This window comes from Rhincodon typus, chromosome 29 (genome assembly GCF_021869965.1).
Source record: "Rhincodon typus isolate 14 chromosome 29, sRhiTyp1.1, whole genome shotgun sequence".
Taxonomy (NCBI): domain Eukaryota; kingdom Metazoa; phylum Chordata; class Chondrichthyes; order Orectolobiformes; family Rhincodontidae; genus Rhincodon; species Rhincodon typus.
The window spans coordinates 29122528-29139911 of NC_063360.1; the positions used below are offsets into that span (position 1 = coordinate 29122528).

General features: G+C 42.4%; 1 protein-coding gene across 3 annotated transcripts in view; it reads left to right on the forward strand.

The window, feature by feature from the left end:
* LOC109919615 (ADAMTS-like protein 5) overlaps positions 1–9152 on the forward strand; it is a 118747-nt gene extending 109595 nt beyond the window's left edge. For 2 of the 3 annotated variants that reach the window (XM_048614295.1, XM_048614296.1), the window contains exons 11-13: positions 3668–3772; positions 6070–6141; positions 7987–9152. In XM_048614295.1, coding sequence (XP_048470252.1) covers positions 3668–3772; positions 6070–6141; positions 7987–8294 — 485 coding nt within the window. In that variant the 3' untranslated portion in view covers positions 8295–9152. The remainder of the gene's footprint in view (positions 1–3667; positions 3773–6069; positions 6142–7986) is intronic. The other variant, XM_048614297.1, reaches the window with a different exon arrangement.
* The last annotated feature ends 8232 nt before the right edge of the window (positions 9153–17384 follow it).

Sequence of the window (17384 nt, forward strand, 5' to 3'; positions counted from 1 at the left end):
CCCCCTCCCATTCCTCAGACGACATGTCCATCCTGGGCCTCCTGCAGTGCCACAACGATGCCACCCGAAGGTTGCAGGAACAGCAACTCATATTCCGCTTGGGAACCCTGCAGCCCAATGGTATCAATGTGGACTTCACAAGCTTCAAAATCTCCCCTCCCCCTACCGCATCCCAAAACCAATCCAGCTCGTCCCCGCCTCCCTAACCTGTTCTTCCTCCCACCTATCCCCTCCTCCCACCTCAAGCCGCACCCCCATCTCCTACCGACTAACCTCATCCCGCCCCCTTGACCTGTCCGTCCTCCCTGGACTGACCTATCCCCTTCCTAACTCCCCACCTACACTCACCTTTCCTGGCTCCATCCCCGCCTCTTCGACCTGTTTGTTTCCTCTCCACCTATCCTCTCCTCTATCCCTCTTCTATCCGCCTCCCACTCTCTCCCTATTTATTTCAGAACCCCCTTCCCCTCCCCCTCTTCTGATGAAGGGTCTAGGCCCGAAACGTCAGCCTTTCTGCTCCTATGATGCTGCTTGGCCTGCTGTGTTCATCCAGCCCTGCACCTTGTTGTCTCTGTAGTTCCACCCACCCAGATACGTAATACCACCACTAGGTGGAGCAACAGGCAGTGAGGGACAGTTGTAGTTGGAGACAGTCATGTCTCTACTCCTCGTGTTAGCACAAGTGTGTAGGTACTAAGTATTTAGTTACTAAGATATAATAAACCTTTTCTTACAAACATACAAATAAGAAACAAAAATAGGCCACTAGCCCTTTGAGTCTGTTCTGCCATTTAATAAGATCATGGCTGATCTGATTTTAGCCTCAAATCTACATTCCTGCATATCCCTGATAACTTTTCAACCCCTTGGTAATCAAGAATCTATCTACCTCTGACTTAAACATATTTAAAGTTTTTGCATTCACTGCCCTTTAAGGAAGGATTTCCAAAGGCTTACAACCCTCTGAGAGAAAATAAAAGGCGACCCCTTATTTTAATCTATGACCCGTAGTTCTCCCACAAGTGGAAACATCCTTTCCACATCTGCCAGGTCAAGTCTCTGCATGGTCTAGGTTAAGAGCCTCTTCCGCTGACATTTTTTTTTTGTAGTTCATCTTTCAACGCAAGTCCTTAGACCAATAAGGCTGCAGGATTGGTCAGCACGTAGCTCAAATACGTGAGGGGCACCAGATCATCTCATCACTGTTAGAACAGAAAAACCATGGAAGGCTTTACTATCCTTTTGCCTACTGACACCCTTTAGGAGGCAATTAATGAGGTTCTAACAGCAACATGGGAGCAATAAAAGATATTCTTGCTGAGGCCCAGTCCTAGGGATGGGGGGTCATCACAGTAGAGAGGGCAGTGAGGCCCCGAGTGGCAGCACATGGCTTTTAGACATGTGCGCTAATCTGTACATGATCAACATTGTGAGACTGTGTTTCTGGAGGTGTGTGGGCAAGTGGGGTGATGATGGGAAACACAGATAGACTGCCACTAACATAGACACCATAACACCCCCACCCTACATGATCCAGGCAAGCAGGTCGGAAATTTCAAATATGACTGTGTCCAGTTCTGGTTGCCCTGTTATAAGAAGGATATTATTAAGCTGGAGAGGGTTCAGGAGATATTTACCTGGATGTTACCAGGAATAGAGGGTTCAAGTTATGGGGAGAGGTCAGACAGTCTGGGACTTTTTTCACTGGAGCATAGAAGGTTGAGGGGTGACCTTGTAGAGGTTTATAAAATCATGAGGGGTATAAATAACCTGAATGGCAGGTGTCTTTTCCCTAGGGCGGTATTTCAAGGCAAGGGGGGTCATATTCTTAACGTGTGAGCAGAAAGATTTAAAAAAGACATGCAATTCTTTTACACAGAGAATGGTTCATGGATGGAATGAACTTCCCAAGGAATTGGTGGTGGGAGTACAGTTACCATGTTTAAAAGACAATTAGATAAGTACATGAAAATGAAAGGTTTTGAGGGATATGTGCCAAGCGCAGGCAGGTGGGACTAGTTTAGTTTGGGATTATGGTTGGCATGGACTGGTTAGACCGAAGGGTCTGTTGCCATGCTTTATGACCCTATGACTGTAACTCCATGCCTGATTTTGAATGGCCTCACAAGACACAAGGAACCACAGCTAAAATATAAAAACAAAAATTCTGTGTGGAGTAACTCACTTCCTGTCTCCCCACTGCTGACCACCATCTACAAGGCACAAGTCAGGAGTGTGATGGAATACTCCCCTCTTGCCTGGATAGTGCAGCTCCAACAACATTCAAGAAAGTTGACACCATCCAAGACAAAACAGCCTGCTTGATCGACACCCTATCCACCACCTCCAACATTCACTCCCTTCACCACCGATGCACAGTGACAACAATGTGCACCATCTATAAGATGCACTGCAACAACCTACCAAAGTTCTCTGAAAACATCTTCCAAACGTGCAATCTCTGCCATCCAGCAGGACAGGGGTGCATGGGAACACCATCAGCTGCAAGTTCCCTCCAAGTCACATGTCATCCTGACTTGGAAATATGTCATGATAGCTGGGTGAAATTACTGGAACACACTTCCCAACAGCAGCCTACATGTCTCTATACCCTATTGCAGTGGTTCAAGAAGGCAGCTCACTACCACTTTCATCAGGAGAATTAGGAACCGGCAATAAATGCCCATGTGCCATAAATGTATAAAAGTACAGATCTCAATGAACGCAGGAATCATTTACATATCCATGCTCATCTTTAAGCTTGTTGCTTATAATGGTATTTTATGTTCCATCCTTCCTTATTCCTAGCGTAGAGTCATCACTCATGGACAGTGCAGCTCAGATTATCGACCCTACATTGTTGCAACTCCAAACTGAGACCTATTCTGGTGCTATTTCTCAATGAAAATGTATGATTGGAAACAGGCCCTTTGGCCCAACTCGATCATGCTGACCAACTGGTCCTATTTGCCTGCATTTGGCCCAGATCCCTCTAAACCTTTCCTATCCATGTACCTGTCCAAATATCTTTTAAATGTTGTAACTATACCTGCATCTACCAGTTCCTGTGGGAGCTCATTCCACATATGGACCACCTTCTGTCTGACTGTAGGACTATGATTACCAGTGTCTTGTATTGTTACAGAAGCAACAATATTGAATGGCATTGTCAACATTTGGAGGTCTTGTGGTCAGTAGTATCCATGCCACTCAGCCAGAAACCTCAGGTTCAAATCCCACCCTAGTACTTGACGACAATAAGGTTGTGTGTATATTGCATAAAAACAGAGACAAGCAACAACCTACTGTGTGGAAAAATCTGGTGGGAGCAAATGTTCAGGAAATCTAAAAAAGGCATGGGAAGGAGGAATTGTGCCAATGGACAATGAGCAAATGCACAGCTTCCTGATGGCCTAATAGGCGCTTTCAAAATCCTTGATTTACCAGGGAATAGATAATTGTGTATTCCAGCTACTCTGCTCATGTGGGAGTGTCCCAGGCAATGACACAGTTAAAAAGACCTCACCAGCTAAGAGTGTTAGAGGAACAGTCTTCATTGTAGACATTTCTTTCAGGTGCATTGGATTGAGACAAGGTGATAAGGTTCTTGTGTTACTGAGCGAAACAGAGATTTCAATTATTTTCCCCTTTCCCTCTTTCTCTTCAGGCTGGGTACACCCTGCACAGCGACCACCAGTGCATTCTGCTCAAGTAGATCACTTTCAAAATATATTACCGAGGGATCCCATCCAATCCACGCGCCATGAGCCCAGTGAGTGAGACCGTCAAAGGACCACAAGAAACAAGCTTTGTTTCTCATTAATGTTTATTTTATTTGCATTTCCCAGGAAGTAACATAGCTCTGAGTGGATCGTGGGGGTCAGAATGGATGTTGGGATGTGGAGAGCATCATGATTATGATAAACTCAATGGACAAGCTGGACTTTTCCTCTACAATATTTAAGTATATTTTATATACAGTAGGGAAAGGTATATCTTACCTTATCAAATTTATTGGGATTATCAAATTATTGGATTCAGTAATGTCCTTTAGGGAAGGAAATTTGCTGTCCTTCCTGGGCCTGGCCAAAATGTGATTCCAAACTGAAAGTACTGTGGTTGACACTCAACTACCCTCTAGGCAATTAGGGATGGAAAATAAATGTTGGCCTAGCCCATAACGCCCACATCCTGTGAATGAATTAGCAAAGAAGTTATCCAGGAGCATTTCATAGGTAAGACCTCACATAGATCACAGAATTCAAAACAAATAAAAACCTCAATAAAGAAAGAACATGAATTGAATTGAAAAGGTAATACTGTCATGACCAATCACAGAGTAAGCTTGAAAGGCTATATGACCAAATCTTGTTCTGATGAACAGTTAACATTATTGTTCCTAATAAGCACAGTGTAATTTCAATCCAGCAAAATATTTCAGTGAGCTCTACAGGGTGAATTTTCAATGACCACGTTGGTATTCTGATATTTATTCACTAAACCTGAGGCATCTTTAATGGTGCAATTGTTTTTGATTACAGAGTAGCTTAAATGTTGAGATAGGATTGGCCACACACAGAGCCTCATGTTTGCTCTTTGTAGCCAAATCAAACAAGCTCTTTATTTACAGTTTCACTGCAAATGGCGGCTGCACAATCTCACACCCAATGTTAGATTAACAATGATCAATCATCAATGCTAGATCAACAATGTTTTTGCTTCCGCCAAGGCTTGACTCTGAGTTGCTTTAATGAAATCAATGTTTTGGCTCACGCAGTGAGAAAGAACTCACGTAATGACGGCATTGGCTTTCCATGTCTGAGGCGGAACGGTCATGGAATGATGTGTAATGGAAATGCTTACAATATACGTGTTAAATGGTACAGATATGCTGATAAAATCTCAACAGCAATAGCGTGTCTACACAAAACTACTTGTGACAGTCAAAACACATTCTTTTGTCAGTCATCTAAGACAACATTGGGAGATCAGTATCCCAGTGAGTGGGCTTCCTGTCAGCTGCTGAACTGTTAACATCTAGAAAGAAATAATGAATGTTAAGCCTCCTGTCATCTCTCCACCGTGTTTCTCTGACTGTGTCTCACTCCCAGCCAAATGCACTGCTGGGGCAGGTTGCTACTTTGCCAAGTGTGAGGTTCTCCAAAATTGCCACGTGCAAACACCAGAGGAGAAAGATTTACATTTACATGGTGCCTTCTCTGGCCACTAGATATCTCAAATCCCTCTAAAAACAACAGAGAACTATCAGAATATAGAAAGCACAGTAGCCAATTTGCAAACTGCAAGTTTACACAAAGAGCAATGTGAGAATGACCTGATATCTGCTTTTGTGATAGCAAATGATGGATAAGTATTGGCCAGGCCACCAGGAAAAGCTTCCTCTTCAAAATTTTATATCCATCTGACAGGCCAGATGGTACCTTGGTTTCACACCTCATCTGAAAGGCAATATCTTTGACTGTACATAACTCCCTCAGTACTGCACTGAGTGTCAGCCTAGATTGTTATGTTCAGGAGCTGGAGTGTGACATGAACCCACAGCCTGAATGGTTTAGAGTTAAGTGAACTACTAAGGGAGCCACAGATGGCATGCTAAAAAGCAGGGACTGGGAAGAGGCAAAATGTGAGAGAGAGAGAGTGTGCAATTTCCAGATCCATTAGATCACAAACAAGTTTGAATGATTTCGAGCACACAGGAGGGAGTATGTTGAAGAAGCGTAATGTATGATTCTTCAATACAAACAACTCCTATCTGAATGAAACCTCGATGGAGCTGAGTCCAAGTCCATGGAAAGGGGATTCTTTATTTATTTTAAAACTGGACCAAAAGCTTCGATCTCCTTCTCCCAGCTGCTGACATGAAAAGCTGACCATCCTTTGTGAACAATCTCACTATTTGCTGACTGTCTAATAAAGCTCTGTACAGCAGGGAGAGCTTTTATTACTTGCTGCCTGAGCAATAACTCCTTCTGATAGATGGTATGCATTAATTGGCATATTGAAGATGATCAGGTGCATGTAAGTAATCACTGTCTATCTCTGATTTAGGTTACTGTAGAAAGTGTAAGAAGTCAAAAGGAAAATCTCAAAGGATTAAACAGTACTGCCAGAAAGACTTTGGTAAGACATCAATAAAACATAAAACCATTACTTTAGCAATAATAGGAGCTAATTGCAAGGTATATGAATTTATTTCTCAGCCTCATTACAAGTGCTGGTTCTAATTTGCAGCGACATCTCTGTATTACAAATTTTCTTATGTTTATTTTTGCAGCAGAGGTCAGCTCTGTGGAGTGTATTCATTGCTCACAGCATGAAGCCTGACCCTCAGGGAGTACAGGTTAAAGAATTGGCATTATCAAGCTTTAGCCTTATCCGTCCTCCCTTTCAGCTAGCATCTGGGAATTCGGGATCAGTGAATCTGCCTCTGTTTCAGAGGAACTAACAGGAAAGCTAAATAAATGCTCCTTGCAGGACATAAATACATTAGTGACCAATGTGCACCAAAGCCACAAAGATAAAGAAAATACTGGGATCGGCATTGTTTGTGTCAGTCTCAGGAACAGTATCAGTAGGGTTTCTACAATTAGCTTCGGTGTCCTTGAGCCAATTAGGGGAAGAAAATCAACAGAAGCCGCATTTGGTCAGTATTCAATGATCAGGAAGCCTGGCTTCAAACCCTGCCTGCTCTAGAGGTGTGTCATTACATCTCTAAACAGGTTCATTACAAATATGCAGTCTGTCTGTATGTGTGCATGATGGACGTAGGGTTAGCAATCAGCCAGTTGCAAAATGACGTTTTAATCATTCCTGTGTGGTTAAATGTTCAGCTGTCACTCACTTATCTGCTATTATGTGTGTGTTTTACGTCGGTACCTCCCATTGTAAAGACATTACCCATCAGCACAATGGCAAAATTCTGTTTATGCTCCTGTCACATCCATCTCTGCTCTTAGCTTTGTAACGCCAAAAGGACAGGCAATAACAGGGTCACACAACAGGGCTCATGGAGCTGACCCAGCTACAAATAAAATTCCAGTACCTTAATACTAGATAAGGCACAAAAAATGCACTTGCTGCAGTAATGTCGAGTGCTGTAATCTTTGAAATGTTGGTGGATCCACCTAAACTAACCCATGTTTCTGATATCAGGTAATGGTCAGGCCATTCCAACAAGAATAAAGGGAGAATTTATATGTAGTCACTGTACTTCTAAATGTTCCTTTGATTTCTCAGAATGGAACAATGTAACAGAAGAAAGGAAGAACATGGCATTTACAAGGCATCAAAGCACATCCTCCGGCATCCCCAAGTGCTTCATGTCCAATGAATCATTTTTCAATGTCACATGATGCCAGGTTATAGTCCAACAGGTTTATTTGAAATCACAAGCTTTCAGGTGACCTGATGAAGGAGCAGTGCTCTGAAAGCTTATTATTTCAAATAAACCTGTTGGACTATAACCTGGTGTCGTGTGACATCTGACTTTGTCCACCCCAGTCCAACACCGGCACCTCCCCAGCATCATTTTTTGATGTGCAATTGCGGCTTTTAATTGACATTGATACCAATTGTTGGGTAGGCCAACTCTTCAAACTATTTTGACTAAAGCAAAGTCCCACAGCTGTCAATAAATAAGTGAATAGATTATCAATTTTGGTAGTGTTAGCTGGGACAGGAATGTTGCCCAGGCCAACCAAAGAACTCCTTTATCCTCTTTGAGTAATGCAATAGGACACTTGGCCTGTCCTTAAGCAGACATAGCATACTTCGCTTCAATAATTTGTCCAAATGCTCAAACCCATGGTTAGTGAAGTGTGAATGCCACCAGCTGAGATAAGCAGAGCCTGTTTCCTTGAGAAAGGAATGTACAGAGTAGGGAATATGGAATAAAGTAAATCATCAGAAAAAAAAATCCTACACCTACTTTGGTCCATAAATGTTTCTACTTTCCTTCCTCACCAGTTTTTCGTGGAAGAGTCCTCAGAAAGGCAGTTGTGGGGTCGGAGACTCGATATGATGTGCAAATCAGGCAAACATACAAGAACAAATATCCCATTGTCCACAGGGAATACATCTGGGTGCCAAACACATGTGACTGTCCATATATTCTAGAAAAGCGAGAGTACATCATGATGGCAAGGCGACATGTGAACTTTGAGCAAACACTGAACCGAATTCTACTGGAGCACAACAGCTTTGTCAGGCTCTGGCAGCCAAAGGAAGACTTGATGCTACGAGACATAAATAAATATTGCCACCGGTATTCATAACGCAAAGTCTATCATGATGCAAACATTTTACAACTCGGTCCAATATTGGATTGTATTTGGGAAGAGCCCATGACATTGCAATAGAAAACCATATCATTCCATCGTTTATGTGCAAATCTCCAATTAAGCACCTACTCACTGCTTATAGTAAGTCCCTCTTTCTAAGCCACCAAGTACATTCCCTGGAAGGAGTTACTTGGAGATGACTCTATGGGTCAAGGCACTGAGTTGTTGGAAATAAGTTAATGTGGCCGCTTTGTCCATGCTCAATTGAAGTTAAGAAATATGTCCTCATATTGGAAAGAATTATTGGGAGCCTTCAGAACTTTATATGTGGTCAGTCTGAACTAACAGTGTCTGGTTTTTCTGTAAGGAATGTTCTCTATGATGAACTATTTGATATGCAAGGTACCATAATGTCCAATTTTGTTGATGGCGACAGAATCTATATTTTTAAACAAGCCAACCCAATATTACATTATTGTGACTGGAGCACAATGATAACTTTTCTGCAGCACCTTGAAAGTAATGCACTTCATTATTTTTTAGCAATTTCCCCCCATGTATTTGGGACATCTGTTCCCTGAAGGATGTTCCCAGGTTTGAACAGTCTTACATTGCATGATCCTATGTTATTTTAAGGACAGGCATTCTGTATTATACCTGGCATGTTCTGAATTTTGGGTGACGTATTGGTATATGCCAATTATTTTATATCATTTATTTAAATACATATATTAAGTATCTCACTTGTATACTGACACTAATCACTTTGCATGGTACATTATGTATCTAAGCATCAAAGACATTTTTTTAAGAATTTTATTGTACACTGTCATTAAAATTGGCAAACATTAATTAACTTGAATTGTTTCACCTCTGACATTCACACATGCTCAACCAGCTTAAATTTATGAGAACCACTAAACGCAATATCTGTAAGGTTACAACAGGATGTTATTGTACTTGATCAAAGACCTGTATAATGAAACCTTAACAGTGAAATAACAGAGGATTTGAAGGTTGTGATCTAAGTTAAATATTAAAGAAACCATTTATAGAAGTGGGAGGAGTTACTTGTTCAGCATTACATCAAGGTGGTAAGGTATTTAATTTTTCTGTAGCATTTCATGTTAATGTGCAGGGTCACATGCATTAGTAAAGAAAACAGAAAACATCTCAGTGCAAAATGGACAATAGCAATGAAGAATATTGAACATTGGATCAATGACATAGATGTAAAGAGAAGCAAAGGAGGATATAATAAACAGATAAAGGCTGAAGAGGAAGAAAGGGCAGGATGCTGTCAGACATAAAGGAGGCCAGAATGCAAAGATTGAAGCTGGTTCTTCGATGAATCAGAGGAACATTTCATCAGAAAAAACACAGAAAATGTGAAATGTAGGTGATTACTGCTAAACTGGGAAAAAGAAGACCAGAATGGGAGCATTATGGAGCACTTTGCAAGTCAGAGTTCCTTAATTCCTGTAAAGGGAAGACTTTTGAGTGTACGAGGTGGAGCAAGCTGCTATTGTAAATATATATTCACATCTTCCTACAAACTGAGGGTGGAAATTTCTTTTGGAGGTTAACTGGGAAATTATATTTATGATTCTGAACAAATGGAGGATTTATGTTCCCTGAGCGCAATTCTGAAGAAGAGTCAAACAGGACACAAACCATTTAACTCTGTTTCTCTCTCCACAGGTGCTGCCAGACCTGCTGAGTTTCTCTAGCACTTTCTGTGTTTGTGTCAGTGAATTAGAATTTTAGAATTAGATTTATTGTCACGTGTACAGGAGTACAGTGAAAAGTGTACAAGTCGCCATTCTCTGGCACCATTTTAGAATACAAAGACAGGATTAGAAAACAGAAGCAGCAATAAAAGAAACAGCCAAAAGAAAAGGAAAACACCAAATCACTCTCCTGCTTTTGCCATAAGTCCTTGCTGCCAGAAAACCAAAGGCACAAAGTCCATCCCTCAGTCTGCGAACACTCAGATGCCCCGAGCCCCTCACACTGTCACAGCTGGAATGCCACCACCTTCACCAGTAGGCACCAGGACCCAGACATGGCCTAGAACCATGCCGCATGCATTCCTCTGGTTGTTTCATGTACTGACCTCAGAAGCAAATGAGTGACAATTCTTTGGCCTTCGGCGTTTAATTCGCTGTAACTTCTCTCCCAGGAATCTCAAATTTCTTCAGTACTGATGAAGACACATTCACCTGAAACATTAACTCTGTTTACTCTCTCACTGATGGTCACCTGTTGGCTGGGTGTATCCAGCAATTTTTGTTTTATTTAGAATATTTACTTCTGTTCAGTATTTCAAGTGTATTGGTAACAGTATTCTGAAAACATACTGTTGGAATATTGGCCAGAGATAATCTTCCCATGTTTGTATAAAGCATTGCTATTGTAACCAGAGCTTAGCATCCTAGAAAATAAGAAACTCCAACATTATTGATGCCTGTTCTGAGGAAGGGTCGCTGAACCCAAAAATTCTCTCCACAGATGCTACTAGACCGGCTGAGCTTTTCAAGCAGTTTCTGTTTTTGTGTTGATGCTGTTGTCTTCAAAACATTAAAAAGACAATGCATAGTTATTACTCGCAGTAAGAGAAAAATTCCACTCTTTATGATAAACACGTTCATTACAATATTTTTTATGGAGTTGGCAGTAATGATATCATTCTTGGACTAGTAATCCAGAAGTCCAAGCTAATGCTATCTGGCTGTAGATTCACATCGCACCATGGCAGCTGGTGGAATAGAAATACAATTTTTTAAAAAGCTAACCTAGTAATGGTGACTATCCAACTATGTTAAAAATCTATCTGGTTCACTTATGTCTTTTAGGGAAGGAAACCTACTGCCCTTACTGCATCTGGCCTGCATCCGACTCCAGATGCACAGCAGTGTGGTTGACACTTAACTGCCTCTGAAATGGCCTAGAGAGCCACCTCAGATTAAGGCCAATTACAGATGGACAACAAATGCAAATCTTGCCAGCATCACCCACATGTCATGGAAAAATAAAATCTTAAAAGATTATAATTTCCAACTGGTTGATTTACTGGAAAGTTAACCCCTCCTAACGTTGCTCAAAACGTTCCTATGAACACAATCAGTGGAAATGTTTATACCTCAGGCCTGGTCCAACGAAACCATCTCCAAAAAAAACACAAAGATCTGATATGGAAACATGGCTTGAGTTACTAAAGATAAACCAAGTTTGAGCTGGAACACTAAAACCGGATACTGAACTGAAATTTCCACGGATCTGTTTTTTTTCTCGATTTAATTGTTAAACGTAGATTAGGCAATGTTGCCAAAAATTATATTTCATTTGATTTTATTTGTGTAATAGAAGGGAAAATCTGCCTCAACCAAATACACTTCAATCATTTTAACGATATGATACTCCAATGTAATGAAATATTTCAAGTCATATTGAGACTCTTCATCTGTTTAGTCGAATCAAGGAATATTCTCAGACTGTGTCTCTGCCCATCATGTTTGTCATATCCAGCTGGAAATAGTCTGAAATGACTCTAATTCAAATAACAAGCGCTGCAACATCAGCAAATGTTTCTTTAAACACTTCTGTTTGACAGAAGTGATCACTTGTAGACAGATTACAGCGTATGATTGAGGGATTTGGTATCACAAAAGGAAGGTGAGAACCACCCGCAGTCCTTGCTGTGTGCACCCCTACCCTGTGAACTCCATCATTCTACAACTCTCCCATGCCTGGGTCCATTCTCAATTCTGTGCCTCAGGTGGTTGTAGTACCAGCAGCAGCCTCCAATTCCCTGGTGGTGCTGCTGAGCAGTGAAGAGTTGTCAGGGTCTGATTAGCCAGTAGATCTCATGAGCACCTGAGACCTTTGCTCCCAGGTATGGTCCACTGCCACCCCATATCGTACCCGATGGGAACTTACTTCTGAGGGCCTTTCCAAAAAGCAAGGACACAAGACCTGGTCAGCTCTCCAGCCAGTGATCAAGACCTCCATGACCTCCATCAAATGCATCTGTGAAGGAAAAAACAGAATTAACATTTCAGGTCCGGTGATCCTTCCTCAGAACGGTTCTGAGGAAGGATCACCGGACACGAAACGGTAATTCTGTTTTTTCCTTCATAGATGCTGCCAGACCTGCTGAGCTTTTCCAGCAACTTTGTTTTTGTTCCTGATTTACAGCATCCGCAGTTCTTTCGGTTTTTACCTCCATTAAATACAGTCTTGAACCTGTCTGCCATAGCTCAGTTATCACAACCTTCTGGCTGGGTTTTTTTTATTGTACGCCTTCTAAGCATGATTTCTGCTGTGACATTGAGACCAGACGTAGAATTGTTGCCCTCAAATGTAGCATAGCAATGCAGAAATGTTGTTTTGTCGCCTGCACTTCAGGATTCCCGCTTTAAAGGCACCTGCTCGAGTGAGGCCTTTGGATCAAAATTACCAATCTCTCTCCAGAACTGATAAATGATAGAATCTCTATGGTGTGGAAGCAGGCCATTCAGTCCATCGAGTCCACTCCGATCCTCTGAAGAGTATACCACCCAACCCCTCCTCTATATTTTCCATGGCTAATCCACAAAGGCTGCACAACCCTGGACACTATGGGCAATTGAGCGTGGCCAATCCATCTTTGGACTGTGGGAGGAAACCAGAGCACCCAGAGGAAACCATGCAGACATTGGGAGAATGTACAATCACATAGACAGTCGCCCAAGGGTGGGGCAATCAAACTTGAGTCCTTGGCGCTGTGAGGCAGCAGCACTAGCCACTGAGCCACCATGCTGCCCCCAAATGGACATTGGTTCTGTTTATTTGAAGTTCAATTGCAGGATTCCCAGGATCAATTAAGAATGAAAATATGAGAACATCAAGATAGCTGCAAAAATTACATGCACAGAAGTAAGCATTGAGGAATTTAAGACTAGGCTTTCCAAATCTTTTTCCTCTGCGACCTCATTTTGAGGGTTGAAAATTGTCACAACCCCTCAGTGAGAACTGTGACAGCAAGGAGTGGGGAAATGTGTTCGTGAGAGCCAGGGAATACAGCTGTTATAATTTGGTCAGAATTCCAGGGCAGACATTACTGCCTCTGAGCTCATGATCCCAAAATTTCAGCTCACAACCCCACACCCCTCCACCTCCATGTCAGGAAGCCCGGATTTGAGTATAGAGTCTACAAAGCATGGGTGGTTTAAATATCCTCCCATATGCTGTGATGGCATATCCTTTACATATAGGTACGTTAAAGAGAACATTTCTTTCAAGCTGGTCTTCCACAATTTCACTCTGGGCTTAGCTTTGGATGTGTTCTATGCATGTTCAGTGTACTGGATGTTATTGGGTTGCAAAATTCCCTCAATTAGCTTCTGGTCCTCCTGACTGTCACATCATTAAGTGTTGTGACTTTGTAGGATCTAAGATCCATCTGGATATGTGTGAGTAGCCAGGTACTCTGGGTCATGCGCATGTCTCTCCACTTCTTGTCCGACACATAGATTAGGCAGTTCTGCACCTTCATGTCAGACATGTACCATTTTCATTCTCCCTCATTTTCTGAGATGTTTGTCCCAAATTTCTAGGAACTTGGACAGCTGATGGCTCAACAGGATTGTCCGAACCTGCCTTCTGAGCATGATTTCTGCTTTGGCATTGAGCCCAGATGTAGTGATGTTCCTATCATCGCCTACATTTCATGGTTTGTGCTTTTAAACCACCTGCTTGAGTGAGACCTTTGGATCTCAGACAGTTCAATGAGGCTACCCCAAAGTTCATGCCCCTTTGACATAGATGCCTCCAAGAGGAATGCCATTAGAAACTTGGAAAAATAGTCAGTAACTAGAAGAAAATTACTGCCATGTGTAGTGAGTAAATATAATTGTAGACCAAGGTTATAAGGGAATCTCATGAGGGCATAGAATTTCTTTGCATTGCTGTGATGAGGGACTCCGACATGCCTATCACATCCTCACTGCCTTCTTGACATTGTCCCTAGCCAATGCAAAGTATTCTTTGCCAAGTGTCTTGTTCTCTTTGCCCAAATATCCCTGGTATGGTTGCGACAATATGCCACTGTAAGAACATTGGGTACAAGCACCTTTTGTATTGTATCTGACCAGCCTTCCCTAATGACTTTCAATTGTGTGTTCAATCATGGTTCAGTTGTTATTTCTTCCTGTAGCTGGTTGTATATGTGTGGACCAAAACCCACTAGGTTGGCGAAAATGAGATCAACCTTGATGTCTATCTGTCCATTTGTAAGTCTAGTGGAACATCTGTGTTTTTTTTTGGATTTAACCATGTGCTTAGTGAATCCAAGGTAACCATTTTATTACTGTGTTTGCAACAGACGTTAAAGTGATACCCTTGTGTTTTAGCAGAGCTCATTGTAGTCCAGACGGTTCACTCACCAGTGCTTTGCACCACATCTTCCTAATCCTTTGTGATTGGTTTCCGCAATAAAATTTATGACTTTTTTTTCCTATTCATTTGTGGGATGTGAGCGTTGTTGGCTGCCCAGCATTTCTTGCCCATCCCTAGTTGCCCTTGAGAAGGTGGTGGTGAGTTGTTTTATTGAACCACTGCAGTCCACCTGCTGTGGGTTGACCCACAATGCCCTCAGGGAGGGAATTCCAGGATTTTGACCCAGTGACAGTGAAGGAACGGTGATGTATTTCCAAGTCAGGATAGTGAGTGGCTTGGAGGAGAACTTGAAGGTAGTGGTGGTCCCATATATCTGCTGCCCTTGTCCTTCTAGATGGAAGTTGTCATGGTTTGGAAGGTGCTGTCTCAGGATCTTTGGTGAATTTCTGCAGTGCATCTTGTAGCGACAGTATACACTGCTGCTACTGACCGTTGGTGGTGGAGGGAATGGATGCTTGTGGATGTAGTGCCAATCAAGCAGGCAGCTTTATCCTGAATGGTGTCAAGTTTCTTGAGTGTTGTTGGAGCTGCACTCATCCAGGCAAATGGGGAGTATTCCTTCGTGCCTTGTAGATGGTAGACAGGCTTTGGGGAGTCAGGAGGTGAGTTACAGGCCACAGTATTCCTAGCTTCTGACCTGCTGTTGTAGACACTGTGTTTATGTGGTGAGTCCAGTTGAGTTTCTGGTTAATGGTAACCCCCGGGATGTTGACAGTGGGGAATTCAGTGATGGTAACACCATTGAATGCCAAGGGGCGGTGGTCATATTGTCTCTTATTGATGATGGTCATAGCCTGACATTTGTGTGGCATGAATGTTACCTGTCACTTGTCAGCCCAAGCCTGGGTATTGTCCAGATTTTGTTGCATTTGAACACAGACTGCTTCAGTGTCTGAGGAGTCACGAATGGTGCTGAACATTATGCAATCATCGGCGAACATCCCCACTTCTGACCTTATGATGGAGGGAAGGTCATTGATGAAGCAGCTGAAGATTGTTGGGCAGAGGACACTATCCTGAGGAACTCCTGCAGAGATGCCCTGGAGTTGAGATGATTGACCTTCAACAACCACAACAATCTTCTTATGTGTCAGGTATGACTCTAACTACCAGAGAATTTGCCCCCAATACCCATTGATTCCAGTTTTGCTAGAGCTCCTTGATGCCACACTAAGTTGAATAGAGCCTTGATGTCAAGGGCTGTCACTCTCACTTCACCTCTGGAATTCAGCTCTTTTGTCCATGTTTGAACCAATACTGTAATGAGGTCGGGCCCTAGTAGAACCCAAACTGGTGTCACTGAGCAGGTTAGTGCTGAGCAGGTGTTGCTTGATAGCACTGTTGGTCACACCTTCCATCGCTTTACTGATGATTGAGAGTAGACTGATGGGGCAGTAATTGGCCGGGTTGGATTTGTCCTGCTTTTTGTGTACAGGACATACTTGAGCAATTTTCCACATTGCCGGGTAGATACCAGTGCTGTACTGGAACAGTTTGGCTAGGGGAGCGGCAAGTTCTGGAGCACAAGTCTTCAATATTATTGACAAAATGTTGTCAGGGCTCATAGCCTTTACAGTATCCAGTGACTCCAACCATTTCTTGATATCAGGTAATGTGAATCAACTTTGCTGAAGACTGCCATCCAAATCACTGGGGACCACTGGCGGAGGCTGAGATAGATCATCCACTCGACACTTCTGGCTGAAGATTGCTGCAAAGCTTTAGCTTTACCATTTGCACTGATGTGCTTGTATTGAACATTGTGACCAACATTCCCTCTTAACTGCATAAGTGTGAACGAGCGCAGCTGCTGCAGTGTTGAACTCTACACTAAACGGTAACTGTTCCAATATCGTAACATCCCATAAACACACCCATGGCAAAGGCAAATTCAGTAAAATAGACTGTCTCACATGCAATTCTCCAGACCAAGAAGAAAACACATCAAGGGAAAACTCTGAGAAAGAGAGTAGCATGGAGAGATGTACTGCAGCTCCCAAACCCAGCTTCAGTACCCCAGCAACTGCCACTGAAAAACTGAAACTAAAAATCCTGGATCTAGGGAGCTTGACACCACCCATTCAGGCTGCTTCTACTCTTCCAAATTTAAAATAAAACCCATGGCCTTACAAGCTGTTTGTTGGATACAAATAGACAGCTTGGTACCTCTATCTTAAAACTTCTCTTCAAAAAAAGAACAGGACAAAATACACCTCTTAAAGTTGTTATGGCAAATGGGACTAGATTATTTTAGGATTTCTGGTAAGGATCAATTGGACCAAAGGATCTGTTTCCATGCTGTACAACTCCATCACTCTATAACTTGCAATTCTTGCTGCCCAGGCCTTTTGTTTGGTTGTGTCCTATTGTAGCATCTGGTCACATTTCTTCCACACATGAGTCCGGTCGTCCTTTCATACCCCATGACTCACAAAGATCTTGAAACACAAGACAACTTTGTAGTTGGTGGAACAAACTGCTTTCCCCACACAGCTTGCTCACTTTCTGCATCCTAGCTACTACATCATGTTGGCAGCTGCACCTATGGCATGAAGACATTGATGTCCAAGGTGTAAGGACTTCGTATTTTCTTCATACAGCAGTGAGTTAATGTTATGTGAGACAACAAGGTGCAGAGCGGGATGA